The following is a 19,646-nucleotide window of genomic DNA, read 5'->3' as shown; positions in this document are numbered from 1 at the left end:
AATGAATTACTGGAAGAATCAAGCAAGAAATTTCGGTTTACCCCAGCAAATCATCATTTCTTAGGGAACCCAAAGTGTCAAACTTATAATCCCCCACTAACATTGTCCTGGATGTTTTCACCAGTATCAGTAACTTCAGGGGCCCAGTTAATGGGTGGATTACACTGGGTCTCATAATGATGCCCTTTTTCTGAGGCAAGAATGTAATTACCATTATTAACACATTTATCCCTATCAACAACTGGGACAATTGAGTCTGTTAGTGGCAAAGGTAACTTCACAGACAGGTCTGTCCCATGGGAAGGGGAAAGGTTTACCCGTCAGTTACTGGTACTGTATGAATATCAACTTCTTGTATGAATCTAATCATAAATGGTTCACACACCTAAAAAAGGCACAGGCTGGCCCTGACCGGTAATATATAAATTGAAATTGCGTATCTAGCTCCAGTAAAGCTCCTAACTAGAAGGCTAACCCATTCATGAACAAGCAATGGCAGAGCTATAAGTAATGCTTCTATTTTTAGTTATAAGCCTGGCCTACATGCTTTGCCCATTCTTGTTTTATTACTGACAGCGCATATACAATTGTGGTAGTAGTCGTTAATAATGTTGATGATAATGGTGGTGGCAATGGGGTGGATTTTATGTTGGTGGTGATGGCAGTTGTAATAGTCAGTCTGTGTAATTAAACGTTGTAATTTGAGTTTTTCACTAAACATTTTGAGTTTACTACAAACAGTAAAGTTTGAAACAAATCAACAAGATGATTGAAACTGCAAATAAATGCAACAAAATCACCCTTTTAAAAAAATGTATACACATATTTTCAAATTGTACTGTAACTTAAAAAGAATTGAGAGTGAAATATGTACCCTACGTAAAAGTAGTACTATTGTATATCATGATGTGTGTATGTCCTCCATAGGAAACTATAAGCGCAAGCGCAAAAAATCTAATCCCAGTAATACACTGTTTCGCTGTAAGGGCAGTGAAGCTCCAGACCCGACACAAGTGGTCACAGGTGTTCTCTCTGGCTGGATCTGCTGAACCTCCAGGTCTCTACAGATCCAAAAGTGGCAGGGAAATGATGAAGGTAATCATGTGGCATCAATTGTTGTCTGCCCTGTCAGCTTCCCTTTGTCTGTAGGCCCACTCAAACGGGGATAGGGAGGCTCAGGTCTGAGCAGCTCTCAAAAAAACACTGTAAGCTGTACAACAGTCATCTACTGTCAATGGGAGAGCTGAGGTGATGGATTCCGGGGGCTCGAGTTTAGATTGTGCAAAGGGTGGGTGGTGTGGGTGGCTGGCAGGGCATCAGGTACTGAACTTTTGTATTTAGATTATGTTAACAAAGGATATTATAAAAATTGGAACGGCATTGTGGCAGGCAGTGAGATAACTTGATTTGTTATATGTGGTTGGGGAGGGGTGGGTACTGGTGATGGTGGTAGGAATGGATTGCAGGCCACCAGGTTATTTATTTCAAGTTATATGAGACAGGGGAAGATAATGCAGAGGATGATATGGGTAGAGGGTTAACCAAAAGCCATCAAGATTCCTCTCAGACCTCCTATTGTTCAGAAATAAGGCCTAACATTCATGGGCACAAGGCTGAACAGATGCGTCCTGGAAGGCCTAGGTCCCCACTCCTTAGCCGCAGACCATCGATCTGTCTATATTTCTAAACCTAAAAATATACCTAAAATATACATAACCCCAACCCTATCTCTATCATTTACCTTTATCTTAAACCTACTCATAAATTTAATGCACACCCCTATCCTTATCCTTAACCTCACCCTTATGCTAAAGCTAAACCTAACTGTGAGAAAGCAGAGCACAGCCGGTTCAGTTTTAAGTGGGGCTGTGCCCAGCACCACCTACCATCTTGCTTGTTGATGGCCCATCCAGACACACCTAATCCCTCTACTGTGTGGCTGTCTGGGAGGCATAAACAAAGTCCAGCTGTCAGTTATACCCAGTCAAGTGGCCAAGAAGCAGGCTACAAGTACTTCATAGGGCAACAAAATGTAAACTTTCTAAAATTGGCCTTTTTTAAATTGTAACTTCAACATTAAAGAAGATTTTCATTACAATTTCTCAGGCACCAAACAGGGAAAGTCTACCAGTTCCCTTTCAAGGGTTAGCACTTATTAAATGTAATATGGCAATACAGTATCAACCCATGGAACAGGTAGGCCTCACAGTAGTAAAAATCACGTTTTTCAATACCAGGACATGTAAAACTTAAATGTACATGAGCAACCTATCAATTACCATGCACCCTGACCTATTGGCTACCAAGGGCCTACCATAGGAGTGAGGTATATACAATAAAAGGGTAGTTTAGGGCTTGGCAAGGGGGTTGTATTGCCAAGTCGAATTGACAGGTTAAGACTGCATGCAGACTGCAATGGCAGGCCTGGGACATGGTTTAAGGGGCTACTTAAGTGGTTGGCACAATGTGTGATGCAGGTCTACTAGTACCGTTTGTTTTACAGGCCTTAGGTATGTGGTATACTACTCTACAAGAGACGTATAAGTAAATTAGATATACCAATCAGGTGTAAGCCAATTTTACCATGTTTGTTGAGAGAGCACGAGCACATTACCACTGGTTAATAATAGTGGTAAAGTGCACGGTCATAAGGACAATTAAAACTAATTTCAGCACAAAGTGAACGGATGAAGGCAGAGGGTTTGGTGGAAGACCACCGAAGGCTGACAAGTCTCACACTAACCTTTCCTCTGAAGCATTTTAAAAGCTTTTTACGTTTTTAAAATGTTTTCAGAATCCCTGCTTTTTTTCCTAGGTTTTAGTTTTCTATCTTAGGTTTTTCTAGGTTCTAGATTCAAAAGTTTGGTTTTCTCACTTTTAAATTTGAACTTTAGACTGCAGCTGATATGTACATCGGGTCAACAGAGATCGCTAGCGATATGAGCGGTCAGAGAATAGTTGCATTAGTTCTTCTCAGATGAATACATGTCTGAAATAAATAGAAGCCTTTAAAACATGTTCAGCAGTTTGTAGTCATCTTCTATTGCATGATGGGTAGCCTCCATGAAAGAACACCCGCATCACACACTCTTCAAGAAATGCCTCACCGACTGGGATGGCGGCGTAGCTCTTGGGCTCTGTCAGAGCCTTCGGCATAACCCATAAAATCTGATAGTAATTCGGCACCTCGAGGGCAGGAAATGCAAGGATAAGGCTCCAGAGGACAGGGAGCAAAAGAGGGATCGTCTTTCCGGCTCCCGCTAAACACGACAGCCAAGGTATCGGATCGGTGCCAAACTCGACAGCGATGCATCTGCCCCGACGGAGGTAGGCGGAGTCGCGTTATCCGACGGCCCGCGGCGAGGCCTGAAGGCTGAGGCTCTGCGATACGCGAGGGCCACAGCTTGCGGCCTGTCACCTCTGAGTGCGTGGCTGTGACCGACAGTCTCCTGGGGACACTGCCCATACACAGGGACCACAGCCACTTGCAAGGTGAGACACGGGGGAGTTCACTGGGGACCCCCTCTCCCCCACACGTTCAGCGAGATAGGCGCAAAATCCTGTGGCCCGTATTTCGAGGAGGAACAGTGGCGCTTGACTGGAAGGGGTACCCCTGCATCCACTATAACGGGAGTGCGACACCGGCATAGGCTGCAGAACGCTGAAAGACCCCTAATATACAGGCAACGTTCTTCAACTGCCGGCGCGGCATTTGCAGGGAAAGGGGACGAGCGAGATCTGGAACTCGGCCATTAAGCAGGAGTAGACGCGACCAGGGGCGATCCTAAGGAAGCACTCTCTCTCCCCCCCCCCGGCGATACATGCACCCACTCCCACAGGCTGATCCGGTCCTGTGAGAAAGAACAATGTATAGGCCTGCATGAGGAGGCATTCGAAACAAATGCACAGCAAGAATCCAGCCTGCAACCAGCCGCCAGCGCCTGGGTTCGGCAACTTCGGGCAATGGACTCAGACACCATATTCAACAGGTACCACATACACATAGGATACCGGAGTGAAAAGCTGTTGGGGGAGAGGAACTGATTTGGGCATGGCCCAGCCGCACCCGGGCAGAGATACCGGCGGGTCTGGACTGGAGGAGCCCCCCCGCGCTAGCTAGTAAGTGGCCACTCACATTGCCAGACCAACGTTTGTGGCGGACTGCGGTACTCCCGTCCTGCGGTAGCGCGGAACCCTCTGAACAAACAAACCTTTTAGATAACAATAACCACTGACCTGAGGCACTCCTTGTCAATAACGCTCTGCCTGGCCTAGATCCTACACAGCAATATGACGAAACCAAAAGTCGCAACAACAGACGGGTGGTGAAAGGACAGAGGGGCCCAGTATGGATCTCTTCCTCGAAGATCTTATCCTGCATCACTTAAAGCCTAAGAGACTCTTCCCACTGTTCTCTATTGAAGGAGCACACAGAGCCCAATCCCGAAGCCAAAGCCTCGTGCGCCACCTCACACTATCAAATCACGCATCTTGAACTTTCGCGATTGGGATGCGATCCTGCAAGCAGCAATAGTTACTGGTGGCCTTCCCTATGACAACGCGATGATACGGTTCTTTCCGGACTTCACTTTGAAGGTACAACGAGAAAGATGTTCATTTGAAGGCATCACTGACTACCCTCCTAAAGACTCCTCTCACTGGCGTCCAGAAGCTCCCGCAGCCCTGGCAGCGACACAGCATGTGCTGGAAAATGAAGGACTGCATGAACTGCGATGGTCTGTAGCTATTTCTCTTATTGCATTTGTGTGGTGGGAGTGGGGTGGGGGATTCCCGATCATATAACCACGGCAGATCCCTCTCTACCAACCTAAAGTCGCATCGGCTTCATGTTAATGAACAATAGAACTTTAAGGACTACAATTGACCCCTCAATGCAAATTTGGTATTGCTGTGGGCCCGGGAAGAAGAGACTATTGGGCGCTAACACCACACGACCTCATGTTTAACGTTTTCTATTTTAGGGATCTTAAGCACTCTGCTATTGGGTTGGTGGGTAGTTCTGAACCTACTAGGCAGGGATGCAGGGAAGGGGGATGGGTTCTTCATGGGTAGGGAAGGGGTGGTATTATGGACTCCAACTGTTGTCATGATGATCAATTCCGCACTTACCCCCAATGCGAACGAGAAGTGTAATATTGAGTACATGAGGTTATTCCGACTGAGCAGGGGTAGCGGAATACAGATTCCGGTTGCGGGAGATGTTCATTTACAATATGGGAACTTTGGCAGTCGGCGGTGGGAGATATGGATGACCCTGACTGGCGAGAGGCGTTTGCTTCGCCAAGGAGGTGGCAATCTCCTCTAGACTGCGATTGGTGCAATTTAAAATACTACACCGGACCTATTACACATGGACCGTACTACACAAGATGGGAAGGGCCCCTGACCCATGCTGCTTGCGCCTCTGTGGGGACATAGGTACCTATTATCACACCTTATGGGACTGCCCAAAACTTACATCATACCTTATGGGACTGCCCAAAACTTACATCATACTGGGAGGCAGTGGTAAGAACGCTGAACGCCAGTGGGTAACGACAGGCATGATAATAGCGGAACATAGCGCAAAAGTGGGAAGTGGGGATTTTACTGACGTTAGTGAATTGGTGTAAAGATATGGATATGGTCATGGTAGCGGAGAAGGCCACATTTATGAATAGGAAATGCCTCCAAAAATGGGGTAAGGTGTGGGGAAAGTGGAACATATATAGGGGAAACATCTGCACGCCCCCAGAAGAAGATAGCGATTCGGGCGAAGACATGTAGGGTTGTGGAAGTCAAATGTGCACCAATGTAGAATTGTATATCAAGTGACTGTAAAGAAGTAACATTAAGATTGTAAAATAACACATGCAGATCATCGTTGTTTCAATAAACAAACTTTAATAAAAAAATAAAAGAAATACCTCACAATTGACATCTACAAATCAGTAGTGTCAGAGGCACCACTCAGTCTTTTCCTGTATGCGCCCAATCCCCAGATAGGATTAGACCCTGACACACTAAGGCTCACCCTTTCAAACTGGTTTAATCAAAGACGTGTGTCATCAGTTACATCCTTCCTAAAGACACCAGAACTGGTCTAACACCACAGTTTTATTGAACAGCCGATGCCACACTCGCTGACACCTAGATTGAATCAACCATTTCCTGTTTTAGAGCACACCCTTAGGTTGCCTTAAGGTGACATGACTGGCGTAGATTGAAATCTGGCAAATTTGCCTGTTGTATCTGCACTTCATTGGTGCATGGCAACTAAATTCCTTGAGTTAAATCCCTCTATAGCCAAAATCTCTTTGACGTAAGGAGATTTCTGTTGTTGGAGGCCAAACTCGCGTGTATCTACAAGAACATGTCTTACACTCAGCTTATAGTTATAATTTTGTAGTAAACTCTGAATCCTTTGCCCTCCAAACAGCTGCGGTCAATGTGAAGCAAAGTATGCCCCAATGTGGCATAATATTTCTACAATGCTTCCTATCATGTTGAACTGAATCAGGGATATAGCAATGATAAGGGAACATACTTGTTAACACCCGCATCCCACAGGAGGCTTAAATAGTTCTGATGTTTCAGCCAACAGCACTAACCATGATGGGACTAGTGTCATTATTGGCCTTCAGGTTGCGCATTGCATTGGGTGGTTGTTTTGAAAAAGCAGGACTGTCTAAAAGTTACCTTCATCGAAGACATTTAATGGTAAGAGGGTGATAGACTGCATGTTTCTGTCTGCGTTCCCAGCCATTCAGTTTACTACCTTACATTTTAAATTTTACAACTTCATTACTCACTGTACTCAAAGCCAAGGTGCAGAGGAATAAGGTTCCCCATCAATATTTGTTCGTGCTAGCTGTTTGTTTTGCCTGACAGGTCCAATTATTTATACAAAAAGATACAAAATAAATTGAAATAAAATAAAACTAAACTACACTAATAGCCTCTGGTGGCAGCTAGTTACAAAAAAAGCTAAAGTGAGGAACTGCAGAAAGACCAAAACAGTAGAAGGTCCATACTGATTTACCGGTCTCCAGATGTCTTTGTCTTTCCCGTGGAATCTCTGTATCTGCTATCCTGCAAGGAGAACACACTATCACTGTATTAATGAGATGTTTTTCAAAAAACACAGTAGCTGCCCTACATTAGTCATTTCCTGCACCACAGCATGAGGGCAGCAGATCCCCCCACCTATATTCATTTATCGCTTGCCTCTGGCTGCTTAGTTATAAAGAAAGACACACACCTTTCTCCCATCAGAAGCTTGACACCACTGCCTCCTTTCTCCGGATGTATGACGTTACAACGCACACTTTTACAACGCATGCACTTACAACGCATTTTTTACAACGCATAATCCATTACAACGCATGACTTTACAACGCAGGACACTACAACGCATTTTTAAAAAATACCTTTACAACGCATTACCATTACAACGCATACTACCTTTACAACGCATACCATTACAACGCATAATATTAAATTACATTTAAGGTAAGTATTAGATAGTATAGGGGTAAAAATTACTATTCTAACTCCAGGGGGTGCAACAGTAAGGTAAGTGTTGGATAGTGTAGGGGTAAAAATTACTATTCTAACTCCAGGGGGTGCAACAGTAGGGTAAGTGTTGGATAGTGTAGGGGTAAAAATTACTATTCTAACTCCAGGGGGTGCATCAGTAGGGTAAGTGTTGGATAGTATAGGGGTAAAAATTACTATTCTAACTCCAGGGGGTGCATCAGTAGGGTAAGTGTTGGATACTATAGGGGTAAAAATTACTATTCTAACTCCAGGGGGTGCATCAGTAGGGTAAGTGTTGGATAGTATAGGGGTAAAAATTACTATTCTAACTCCAGGGGGTGCATCAGTAGGGTAAGTGTTGGATAGTATAGGGGTAAAAATTACTATTCTAACTCCAGGGGGTGCATCAGTAGGGTAAGTGTTGGATAGTATAGGGGTAAAAATTACTATTCTAACTCCAGGGGGTGCATCAGTAGGGTAAGTGTTGGATAGTATAGGGGTAAAAATTACTATTCTAACTCCAGGGGGTGCATCAGTAGGGTAAGTGTTGGATAGTATAGGGGTAAAAATTACTATTCTAACTCCAGGGGGTGCATCAGTAGGGTAAGTGTTGGATAGTATAGGGGTAAAAATTACTATTCTAACTCCAGGGGGTGCATCAGTAGGGTAAGTGTTGGATAGTATAGGGGTAAAAATTACTATTCTAACTCCAGGGGGTGCATCAGTAGGGTAAGTGTTGGATAGTATAGGGGTAAAAATTACTATTCTAACTCCAGTGGGTGCATCAGTAGGGTAAGTGTTGGATAGTATAGTGTAATATTATGCGTTGTAATGGTATGCGTTGTAATGGTAGTATGCGTTGTAATGGAATGCGTTGTAAAGGTAGTTTTTAAAAATGCGTTGTAGTGTCATGCGTTGTAATGTCATGCGTTGTAATGGATTATGCGTTGTAAAAAATGCGTTGTAATGGTAGTGCGTTGTAAAAGTTGCGTTGTAAAGGTTGTTCCCCCCTTTCTCCACCACCTTTAATACTCTCCACATGGTACTGTGCACCAAGGGAAAAACTCGCTTGCGCGCTGATGTGCCTCTCCTGATGTGTGAAACAATGTGTGCGCTTCCAGAAAGACATAAGAAATATTAAGAGAAAGTAGGCTACATCTATCCACATGTACTCAGAAGGTAACGTAGGTCAATGCCAGCAGTCAAACTATCCCAGAAGTACATCCTCCACAGTTCGTCAGCCTTTAATGCATCAGCAGTCCTGCTCTGGCCCTCTCTCTTTGGCCAGGCCATCTTATGCAGAACTCCCATGCAATGTGCGCATAGCGTATCATGGTCGAGAAAATCATCAATGGCCCTATGTGCAGGGACAATTGTTTTTGTTTTCATCCATTTTTTCATACACTTCTGTAATTTCTCAATTATTTTTAGTATTTTTTAACTCAGTTGAGTTACTTTAATGGCTTTAATGTATATGGTTTTAAAATATTTATATCAATAAAATCGTATATATGTTTCAATTCATCATGTATTTGTCTTTCGCATTTAGATGCCCAGATTAGCAAATGCATCTTGTCAGATCTTTTTAGTTTGGCTAGCAACCATGAATATATCAGCTGTGAGACATTCACAGGCCATTGATCTCTGTGCGTGTGACAATGTAAAGCCTAATGGAGGTGAGAGTTTGACTTGAGATGAACAAGAAACTCTTAGCACTCTGCCTTCCGGAAGGCCAAGGCACATCTCTTCCCAACCACTTATGAACAAGCGGATTATTTGCAGAATTCTTCATTGCTGCAATGTTAAAGACTTTTGACATCTGAAAATGATCTTTTGACTTAAGAATTTAACCCTGGCTCGCCAACAGAAATCATTCACATTGTACTCTAATGACTACATAAATTATCTACGTTGAGGCTCATTTGTGTGGCTTGTCAGTGTTGAGATATGTTGCAGTATTGAGATGTGTTGCTTGCGATCTGTATATATTCCCAAAGCGCCTCTACTTTACAACCACACTTTAGTCATCAAAATAAATTCTCTAGTATCCAAAATAAATAGAAAGCACATTGATAAACTTTTAAAGCTAAGCAGGGTTCTAAGTGGGGATCTGGATATCTCTACTTGTAATATCGGCCGATGATAAAAATTGATCAATAGTATTACTTTAAGATGTCAGAGTGTGTGTCCCCCTCTTGTGCCCATGAATTAATTTGAAAGTCGGTGGGAAGGACAGGCCGTCGGTGGTGGACCCAACGGCATCCAGGCTATTGGGCCTACAGCTACTTTATGATGCAGATGGCCGGACCGCAGCAGTCTGACGCATAGACTGCCACCTCCGAAAGGATCAAGAAGCCAGTTGGGCGGAGGTCGGACTCCTATCCCTACCATGAGGGCAGTGCCTGAGTAAGCACCACCGTAGGGATTAAGATGTCCCTTTCCGACTGCCTTTTCATGGCGGACCGCCATTGACGGCAGCTAGAAAGGGACTTTGGGGTCCCCAAGCAGGGCCCCTGTCCACCATGGGCCACTGCTAAGTGGCCTGGGTGGCACATATAGTGCCCCCCACACATCCATGCACTGTGTGCCAGGCTCCACATGGGGCATAAAGACTTTTGACATCTGAACATGATCTTTTGACTCAAGAATTTAACCCTGGCTCGCCAACAGGAATCATTCACATTGTACTCTAATGACTACACTCTAATTACCACTGCGGCTTGTGCTGTGGTCCTTTCCATGGGCTGCAGCGCAAGCCACAGTTCGAAAATGGTATTTTACAACTGCCTGCATAGTGGTCTCATCATGATATGGTGGTGGGACTGCCAACTGATTGTCTTGCAGTCTCCTGCCTGCGGCAATGGCGGTCGGACACTCGTCCAACTGCCTTCGTAATCAGGCCCTTAGTTGGTGATGGCCTTGGTTTAGCAGCATTCCCAAGGTTCTTTCCTCTAGGCACTGGGAGCCTTGACAGCTGAGTTCTGGTCTAAATTTGCTCTGAAATTGCTATTATAAAGTTCTAGGCATATTTCTTTCTTAGAACATTCTCTTAAGACCATGCATCCTACTATCTGATATTTGAATTGCACTGTGTCACTGTTGAAGTTTGGGTCGTAACTTAGGTTTATTGTTGCCTTCATTGAGTCGAGTATTAATACAAATGAAATTAAGTTTTTCCAAAATGTTTAACTTTTCAGAGAATTAAAGAACTAGAAGAGAGAATTGAAGGTCAGAAAAGGCAAATAAAAGAATTAGAAGAGAAGGTAACTATGGTGATTTAAAATAGATGATATTTAAAATGTAGTCAAAGTAAACGATTTAACACTTTACAATAGCATGTTTATTGTTGCAGAATAGCCTTTTGTATCAAATTTCATGAAAGGTTATGAATAACTTGATGCAACGTTGTATAGGCTTACCATTTTCTTTCTGTATCCACCCGCAATTATGAATGGTTCACGTGATAAGGTATTATGGCAATCCTTAGCAACGCTACGCCCAGGATATATCTGTTGCCAGGGGTATATAAATAGAATGCTATTTTCTGGAACATTCAAACAAAGATACCAAAAATTATGGCCAAAACACGAGCAACTGTGAATCATTTGCTGTTTCAAATCAAATTAAATCATGCCATAATAACCAGTAGTTTCAATTGTGTGTTGAAGTTTGTGTTCTTGGCACTTGCAGATATGATGTTCCCATTGAAAGATCATAACAGTCTCAGACTATCCTTTAGTCTTCAGATTAGGTTCAACCAACCCTGCTTACATTTCACTACTAACAACATACATTTTGGATGCCATGTTATCAATACGTGTTTGCTTTCAATCAAGAGGTTTGAATTGTGTTATAGATATTAATATAGGTGGGGAACATACAGTTAAAATTGTCTATAGGAAACTCAGACCCCTTGATTCCGGATGGCTTCAGCCATTTTCTAGGATAATTTTTCTGTGGTTAATCCTTGTCTCTACCTCTGTCTACACAGTGTCAACTGATTTCTCAATTGTGGCATTACTGGGTGTTTGCATGCTTAACATATGAAATGTAGAATATATTTCCTGCAATTATCACCTACTTCTGCCAAGACCAAATCAAAATCTGCCTCCTGTCTCTCTTATGTCCCGTATCGTCCGTACTCAAAGAAATAAAACCAGGTTTGCTAAATCCCTCCCCACTCCCTTTTTCTTCAGACATGTTTTTATCATTACTGCCCTCCATTTAAACAGCATTAAAAAGGAAATTCCTGGCCATGCTTTGCTGCAGAACTGAAGAGTGGCCTATGTTTGAAATTGCATTACTGTAACTCTCAAGGTCCCACTTAGAAGCACACTGGGGCTTGTACTAGCCCATCCAAAGTGTCCATTAAGTCACATGGGTCTAGAAATGTTGGCGGCCCTCAAAGGAATAGCATTACATTTTGTGTACAAGTAGGCAGTGGGTTAAACTTAGATCTGAAATGCTGGGACCTCACACCATAAAAGAGATATAGAATTACAGATGGGTAAATCATTTTTTTTTAAAATAGATCCAGATGCACAAGAATCTAGGTTGCAATGCAGTCTATATTTATGGACACCAAATAAATTGCAAACCGGCCTTGATTCAGGGACACAACTGGTGTACTAATCAACTCCATCACAACATGTCAGGAATTTACAAACCACCTTAACTAAATGATATCAATTTTGCAGGATTCAATCTCCAAACTCCTGGTGATGGCTAGATATGCAGGAATTAAGGTTTGCAAGGGACTAAAGACCTTTGATCGTGTGTTCACATTCCTGGAATAAAAACATTTTAATGAAAGCAGCCAGTGCCCCTTAAATGCACATCTGTTGCTTTAAGAAAAACACAGAGGGAAGACATCTAGAGGATTATGCACTGCTTCAAAATAAGTTTAACTAAACCTTAGTCTGTCAAACATCTAAACTTTATGTAATTTACAATATAGATAGCATAAACTATACCATCAATTATATAAATATAAATTATAAAAATTTCATATTGGTTACACCCTTTAATAATTGACCTAAGACACATGTACCCTCTCAAAACGCATGTTACTTAAAAGGGTTTCGGCAGGCTCATGAGATTTAATGTCATATATAATAAAACTAGGTTTAAAAACAACGTCTTAAGTTCAGTAAGCGCAAACAATCAGTTATAATATGTACATTGAGCAATTCCCTTCAACAGAGCACCAGTCTTTCCTGCCTCACTTCAAAGTTTGAAGACCTGAGATGTATGGCTAAACTCTTTCATCTAACTGGGAGGGTCTTATCAGGGATACTGACCTTTCAAATTTAAATACTGAAGATCACAGTGTGTGGATATCTGATTGGCAAGATTTTTTCATTTTAATTTAGATAAATTTAATGGAGCCACTAAGTTGTCAGTACATACTTAAATTCACTATTTAGAACTTCATTAACACAATAAATAGATATTTTGCTTTGGGGGACATGTGGAAACTTATGCTAGAACCTCATAATTTTTAACATTGACTGCACTATAGAAAAGGGTGGGAAATTTAGTACATTTATGAGGCACTAGCCTCAGGGGAGAGGTGGTGTTAGTGTGCCGCTTCTTCTGCTCCCACGTATGTGAGGCTTTTTGATATAAATTGAATCACGCTGTCACTGTGCTCTTATTACTCACATTGTTACCCAATCAGATTTTACTTAGTATTACGCTGCCATTGTGTTTTTAAAATTGACGCTGCTACTATCTTGGTAATTGTATGTTTGTAACGTAAAATAAAAAACGATCGCTTTCCCTCAGCCACGCACCACGCAACCCCCGGAATCCCGGTGGGGCAACCTAGGCCTCCATCTTGCTCAGGGCGCGCTCTAGTTGTCGGGCATTTCGGCATAAATTATGCGCGATGCGCGGACGCGCCGCTGGCGTGCCTAAGGCAAGCCCGTCTGCGCCAGTCCACGTCCCGGAAGCGGCCAGCGCCAGCCATGCTGCCCGTCTTCCGCTAGATTCCTAAAATACTCGCCTTACCCTGAGCCGTGCTAAAATCATGTCGATCGGGACTCATATGAGTACATGTAGCAAAGAATGGACGGTTTTGGAGAATATGTCCAGTACCTGTCAGATTTGCAACTTCCGTTTTAATCACTCTTTGGGTTTTAATACGCCCCTCAAACATGTTCCTATTTTTCCTCTGAACTACCAGTGTATATAAGCTGCTTGAATCAATGCACGGTCCATGGTAAAACATGCTCCTGATATTTTCGAGCTTCTGGCTGATAATCAGTTAGACTTGCTCTTCATATCAGAGACATGGATTAATGAGTCCTCGGCCCCTGTTATTGCCTTGGCCATCCCTGGGGGGTATAAAATAGCCAGGGATGACCGAAAAACAGGTAGAGGTGGCGGTGGTTTTTAGGGAAACCTGGGTTTTCATGCCAGCAGAGTCATATGACATCTTGGAGGGGAAAGCTCTGGATTTTTCCATTACCATCTCCCCGCACTTTTCATTGGGGGCCACGCCGATCTATTGCCCTCCCGGTCCTGCTAGCACTTTCTTAAAAGCCTTAGACGAAGCTATTGTACCAAGAGCCCTGCAATATTCTAACTATTTACTCCTAGGTCAGAGGTTCCCAAACTTTTTACTCCTGAGGACCCCCATTGAGTCACCACTGGAAGCCGGGACCCCCAAGCAATTTGTATGATTTAAATTTCGAACATTAAAACAGTAATTCGAAAACAATACACACACGTGTGCACACAAAACAAATACTCGAATTACTAAGGATTTTAGTATTTTATATTGAAAGAATTTGCAAAAAATAAGAGGGTTAGTGCTGCATCTCCATGACTAACTTTTAAATGGTTGGTTTTATTTCGCAGTATGAGGCTCCTGCCAGGGCCAGACTGGAAACCCAAAGCAACCCAGGCAAATGTTTTCAGACCAGTCCCCATACAGCGCACACCAAGTGCAGTGAGTGAGCCTGACCACTACAAAGGGGGCTTTGGGAGGCTCTCTCCCCAAGAAAATTTAGGAAACAATGGTGCATTCTACAGCAGATTTATCGTTATATATTGAATTGTACCAGCTTTTAAAGAATAGTAAATGATGACCTTACTATGCACCAGGATACGACAATCTTTGTTGGGCTTCTTCAATGATTCCCTGATTATCACCCTCCAACAGTGCCTCTCATCTCTCCATAGCCCCTCTGTCACATGTATTTCATTTGTTTTAAAGCATCTCCCATACCATTGAAGGATGTCAGAGCACTTTACATCACACACATATAGGGGCAGATTTACAAGCCCCTTGCGCCGCACCGATGACGAATTTTAGTGCCCCATATTTCCAAGGCAGGAAAAGCAACCCTGTGTGACTTTTCCTGGTCTTGTAAATATGGCCCATTTGCACACAGCACTTTGCATGAAAGGGATGGTCCATGAGTGTTGCTGTGGGTGTTACCACGCAACACCCATGGAACCAGACACATTTCCAGATTTACGACGAATCGTAAATCTGGAAATGTGTCTGAATGCCACACCACCACAGGGGAGGCGTATGGAGGCGCAATGAGGAGAAATGTATTCATTTCTCCTCGTTATTTTCCTCTTTCTATGCATGTTGCATTCTGCAGCATGCATAGAAAGAGGATATCACCTCTGGTGATTGTTTATCTAGAGGAAGGTGTCCCTTCCTGCACATAAACAATCAGTAAAACAATGACGTTTTGCAAGTTCTATGTGTGCTAATGCAGCACACTTAGAAGTTGAAAAACGCCATTTCTGATTGTTTATGCGTAGGAAGGGAACCCTTCCTGCATATAAACAATGTCCCCACGACACAGGCATCCTTGCACCTTGGTGCAAATGTGCCTGTGCAGGCGCTTGGCAGCAGTTTGTGCACCAGCGCAGGGGGAAGCACAGAGATGCAACATATTGTTGTAAATATGTCGCATCCCTGTGCTTTGAAAGTGACTCAGTGTGGCGCAGCCAAATGGTTTGCCACACACACTGAGTCACTTTCCTTGTAAATCTGCCCCATAGAGACAATGATTCATACGTGTAAATCTTTGTATAGAAAATATTACATAAGGCAAATGCGACTACAAGGTGTAGGATTCACGTGTCATTCATACTGGTAGGCATTTTTAAAGAGTGCTTGGTCTGGAGAAGCACAAACTCAGGATTTAGAACATAACACAGTGGTTAGCATTGACTTTAACAATAAAAATGTATTTCCACACAAATAAACCTTTTTAGCAGCATCAGGATAATGAAAGACTTGAAAAAAACATATGTTTCTAACTTGTATCATGCAGTTTGCAAGCAGCTCTGTTGATGACAGTTTATAGGTCACTGTGCTAGATTACTATTGTCACTTATGAACTGCACAGTAACAAAAGAATCTCTGTGACAAAAGCAGTAACCCACTAACCTATGCACATAAAAAACTGTTTTACAAAATGCATGGTACAGGTTCTTTGCAGTAGGCATATTAACCCTCTGTGCTACATTAGATAAGTCAAAGCTGCCACTTGATACAACTCTCATGTCTCTCCAGCAGGTATATTAATCACTGACATTATCTTGACACTTTTATTGTAGCTGGAAAACTGCTAATTCTACATGGAACTTTGTTGTGCTTTTAAAATTACTGCCTGAGGACCCCCTGGGAATGTGTTACGGACCCCTGGGGGTCCGCGGACCACAGTTTGGGAAACACTGTCCTAGGTGATTTCAATATCTATTTAGACTGTGAGGAGGCTTCTGATACTAGAGAACTAAAGGATTCACTAGATCGTGCCCATTTGACTCAATGGATTAATTTTCTATAACACAGTGGGGGGCATGCACCCCAGATGTTGTCTGCTCCAACTTTCCCCATAGCAGTATTGGAACCTCTCCCTGTTACCTGGTCCGACCATTTTTTAATTCAATTTTCTTGGACCGTTAAGTCCTCCAATTCGACTATGAGGCCACTTGAGGTCAGGCCTCCGCAACGCATTGAGCCGGCTGCGTTTTGTAGAGTTTTGCTAGAGACTCGCCCTGTTGCATCTGAGGATCTGTTGGAGGCTGCAGGGGGTTTTAATAACTGGATTTCATGAGCAGTGGAACATTTTTCTGCACCCCCGGCACCTAAGAGAGCTAGAAATACCCCGTCTAAACCTTGGTTTTCCAATGAACTTAAAGAGCTAAAAGAATCATGCAAAAAGCTTGAACATAGCTGGAGACAAGCGTATTGCCCGCTGGCCAAAATAGCACTCAGGAAGCCTCAGAACAGCTACTACTCTGCCATCAAGAAAGCCAAAGGCCTCTTTCATGCGGAGCGCATCGCTCAATCTAAAAATAACTCCAAGGAAATCTTCGCAATTTTCCAGGGTTTCCTGAAGCCACGTGCAGAACGTTTGGCCGTTCCTGCCTCTAAATTCTGGTGCAAGCAGTTATCTGATTATTTTATAGAAAAAATCCAAATAATCCAGAATAGTTTCGGGTCTGCTCCTCAGGAGCAGGCGGAACACTCGCGTCAGCTGGATGTAATTCCTGACCCTGCCCGCGCCGTTCTGTAAGCATTTACTCCTATTCCGTTGTTGGATACCTTGGCCATCCTTAAATCCCTTAAATCAGGCTCCCCAGCCGATCCCTGCCTAGCGAGGCAGTTGGCAGCAGTGGTGGAGGTAGTTAACCCTGAAGTGAAAAAAATCATCAATCTTTCGCTTCTAACCGCCACGGTTCCATCTGAGTGGAAATAGGCCAAACTTCTCTCCCTGCTGAAAAAACCCTCATGAAACCCGGCCACTCCGACTAGCTATCGGCAGATCTCACTTCTCCCGGCTGTGGCAAAGGTGTGTGAGAAAGCAGCCCACAAACAGCTATCTGAGTTTGTTGAAACTTCTGGCGCTTTACACCCAGCCCAGTCGGGCTTCAGGGACTCTTATAGTACAGAGATGGCCCTGGTTGAGATGGCGGAGGCTATTAGAGAGTGTCTAGATTCCGGCAGCAGAGCGGCACTGATTTTACTGGACCTCTCTGCCGTGTTTGACATGGTACCACATCGCCAACTTTTGGCCCATTTGTCTAATATCGGAATCACCGGCTTGGTGTGGGATTGGATTAAATCTTTCTTGGAGAATAGAACACAGCAAGTGTGACTGCCCCCCCTTCTCTTCCACACCGAGAAGTGTAACCACTGGCATCCCCCAGGGCTCTACCCTGAGCCCTCTTCTCTTTAATGTTTATATGACACCGCTTATCTATCTGGCAGAGGAGCTGGGTGCTAAGATCATAGCGTACGCTGATGATACCCAGCTTCTCTTGACGTGGAAGAAAAACGATCTATTCCCTGGTCTAGCTAAAAATTGTCTTGCTGAAGTCTTCAAATGGCTAGCGCAGGCCCAACTTAAATGCAACGAGGATAAGTCCGAGGTTCTCCTCTACGGGTCTTTCCCGCCGCACTTTAGGGATGCCATTTGGCCCGAGGGTTACCCCTTGCCCAAGTCAATGGGGTGCCCTGTAAAAAACTTGGGGATATGGTTCAGTGAGGACCTCGCCTTTCTACCTCAGATTAAAAAATTGTCTGGAGTGTGCTTTGGCACATTGAAACAACTCAAGAAATTTCTACTATTGCTGCCTATGGCTGCTAAGGAAATGGTGAACTGCGCTCTCATTCTTTCTCGATTGGATTATGCCAATGCATTATACATTGGCCTCCCTGACTACCAGCTAAAAAAGCTTCAGACCATCCAGAATGCGACTGCCAGAGCACTTTTAGGCATTTCCGGGAGGACTAGCACTAGGCAATTTCTTAGGGATCTGCTCTGGCTCCCGATGGGTCAGTGTGTTCTGTTCAAGGCTCTCACTATTGCTCATGGTGCCCTATATAAATTGGGGCCCACGTATCTTAGAAGACGCTTTGATTTCTATGTGCCTCTTAGATATCTTCCCTCCACTGGGCAATGCCTGGCTGCTAGAGCTGGAGGTAGCTCCCTCTCTATCAGGGTGGCTAAGGCCAGGAATGCCCTGCCCTATGAGCTTTGGAATACCCAGGATCTTAGGCTGTTTAAAAGCAGCTAAAAACTTTACTTTTCAATTAATCAATCAATCTTGGCCCTTGCCGCCTGTCCCCATGCAAACCGGCATTCGCGCCGGGACACTTTCGAGTACCCGAGCGCGATATAAATGGAGAATAACATAACATAACATAACTAGCCTTCCAATTGGCCCTAAAGGTTTTTTTGGGGAAAACAAAGGATGTTGGTGCCATTGTATAGTTGGCCTGCAAGAATGGAAGCAAACAAAGGCCATAATCTTTATAAAAGTTCCTTAGGCTTGCAATGGAAGATAAAGCTCATGTTTCAGGCACCTCTAACTCCAACCAACATTTCAAATTTGTTTTTTAAAAACCCATAACCAATTCTGAATGAGAATCAACTCCCTCAGCATTTATTTCTCATATAAACCACACAAACTGCCTACACTTGGAGACAAATGCTATAAGTTTAGTTTTATTCATATTCATTACTGGACTGTATTCTACATCAGTGTTTTCCAAACTGTGGTCCGCGGACCCCCAGGGGTCCGTAACACATTCCCAGGGGGTCCTCAGGCAGTAATTTTAAAAGCACAACAAAGTTCCATGTAGAATTAGCAGTTTTCCAGCTACAATAAAAGTGTCAAGATAACGTCAGTGATTAATATACCTGCTGGAGAGACATGAGAGTTGTATCAAGTGGCAGCTTTGACTTATCTAATGTAGCACAGAGGGTTAATATGCCTACTGCAAAGAACCTGTACCATGCATTTTGTAAAACAGTTTTTTATGTGCATAGGTTAGTGGGTTACTGCTTTTGTCACAGAGATTCTTTTGTTACTGTGCAGTTCATAAGTGACAATAGTAATCTAGCACAGTGACCTATAAACTGTCATCAACAGAGCTGCTTGCAAACTGCATGGTACAAGTTAGAAACATATGTTTTTTTCAAGTCTTTCATTATCCTGATGCTGCTAAAAAGGTTTATTTGTGTGGAAATACATTTTTATTGTTAAAGTCAATGCTAACCACTGTGTTATGTTCTAAATCCTGAGTTTGTGCTTCTCCAGACCAAGCACTCTTTAAAAATGCCTAC

The 19,646-nt window shown here is 43.3% G+C and overlaps 1 protein-coding gene across 1 annotated transcript in view; it reads left to right on the top strand.

Moving 5' to 3' along the window:
- The window catches only part of JAKMIP3 (Janus kinase and microtubule interacting protein 3), an 893,040-nt gene that overhangs the window by 773,004 nt on the left and 100,390 nt on the right, over positions 1-19,646 (top strand). The window contains exon 21 of the mRNA XM_085606202.1: positions 10,737-10,802. Within this exon, the coding sequence (XP_085462328.1) occupies positions 10,737-10,802 (66 nt within the window). The remainder of the gene's footprint in view (positions 1-10,736; positions 10,803-19,646) is intronic.

Source organism: Triturus cristatus, chromosome 1_2, assembly GCF_964204655.1.
Source record: "Triturus cristatus chromosome 1_2, aTriCri1.1, whole genome shotgun sequence".
NCBI lineage: Eukaryota > Metazoa > Chordata > Amphibia > Caudata > Salamandridae > Triturus > Triturus cristatus.
Note: the sequence above shows the minus strand (reverse complement) of the source record. Positions and strands in the feature narration are given on the sequence as shown.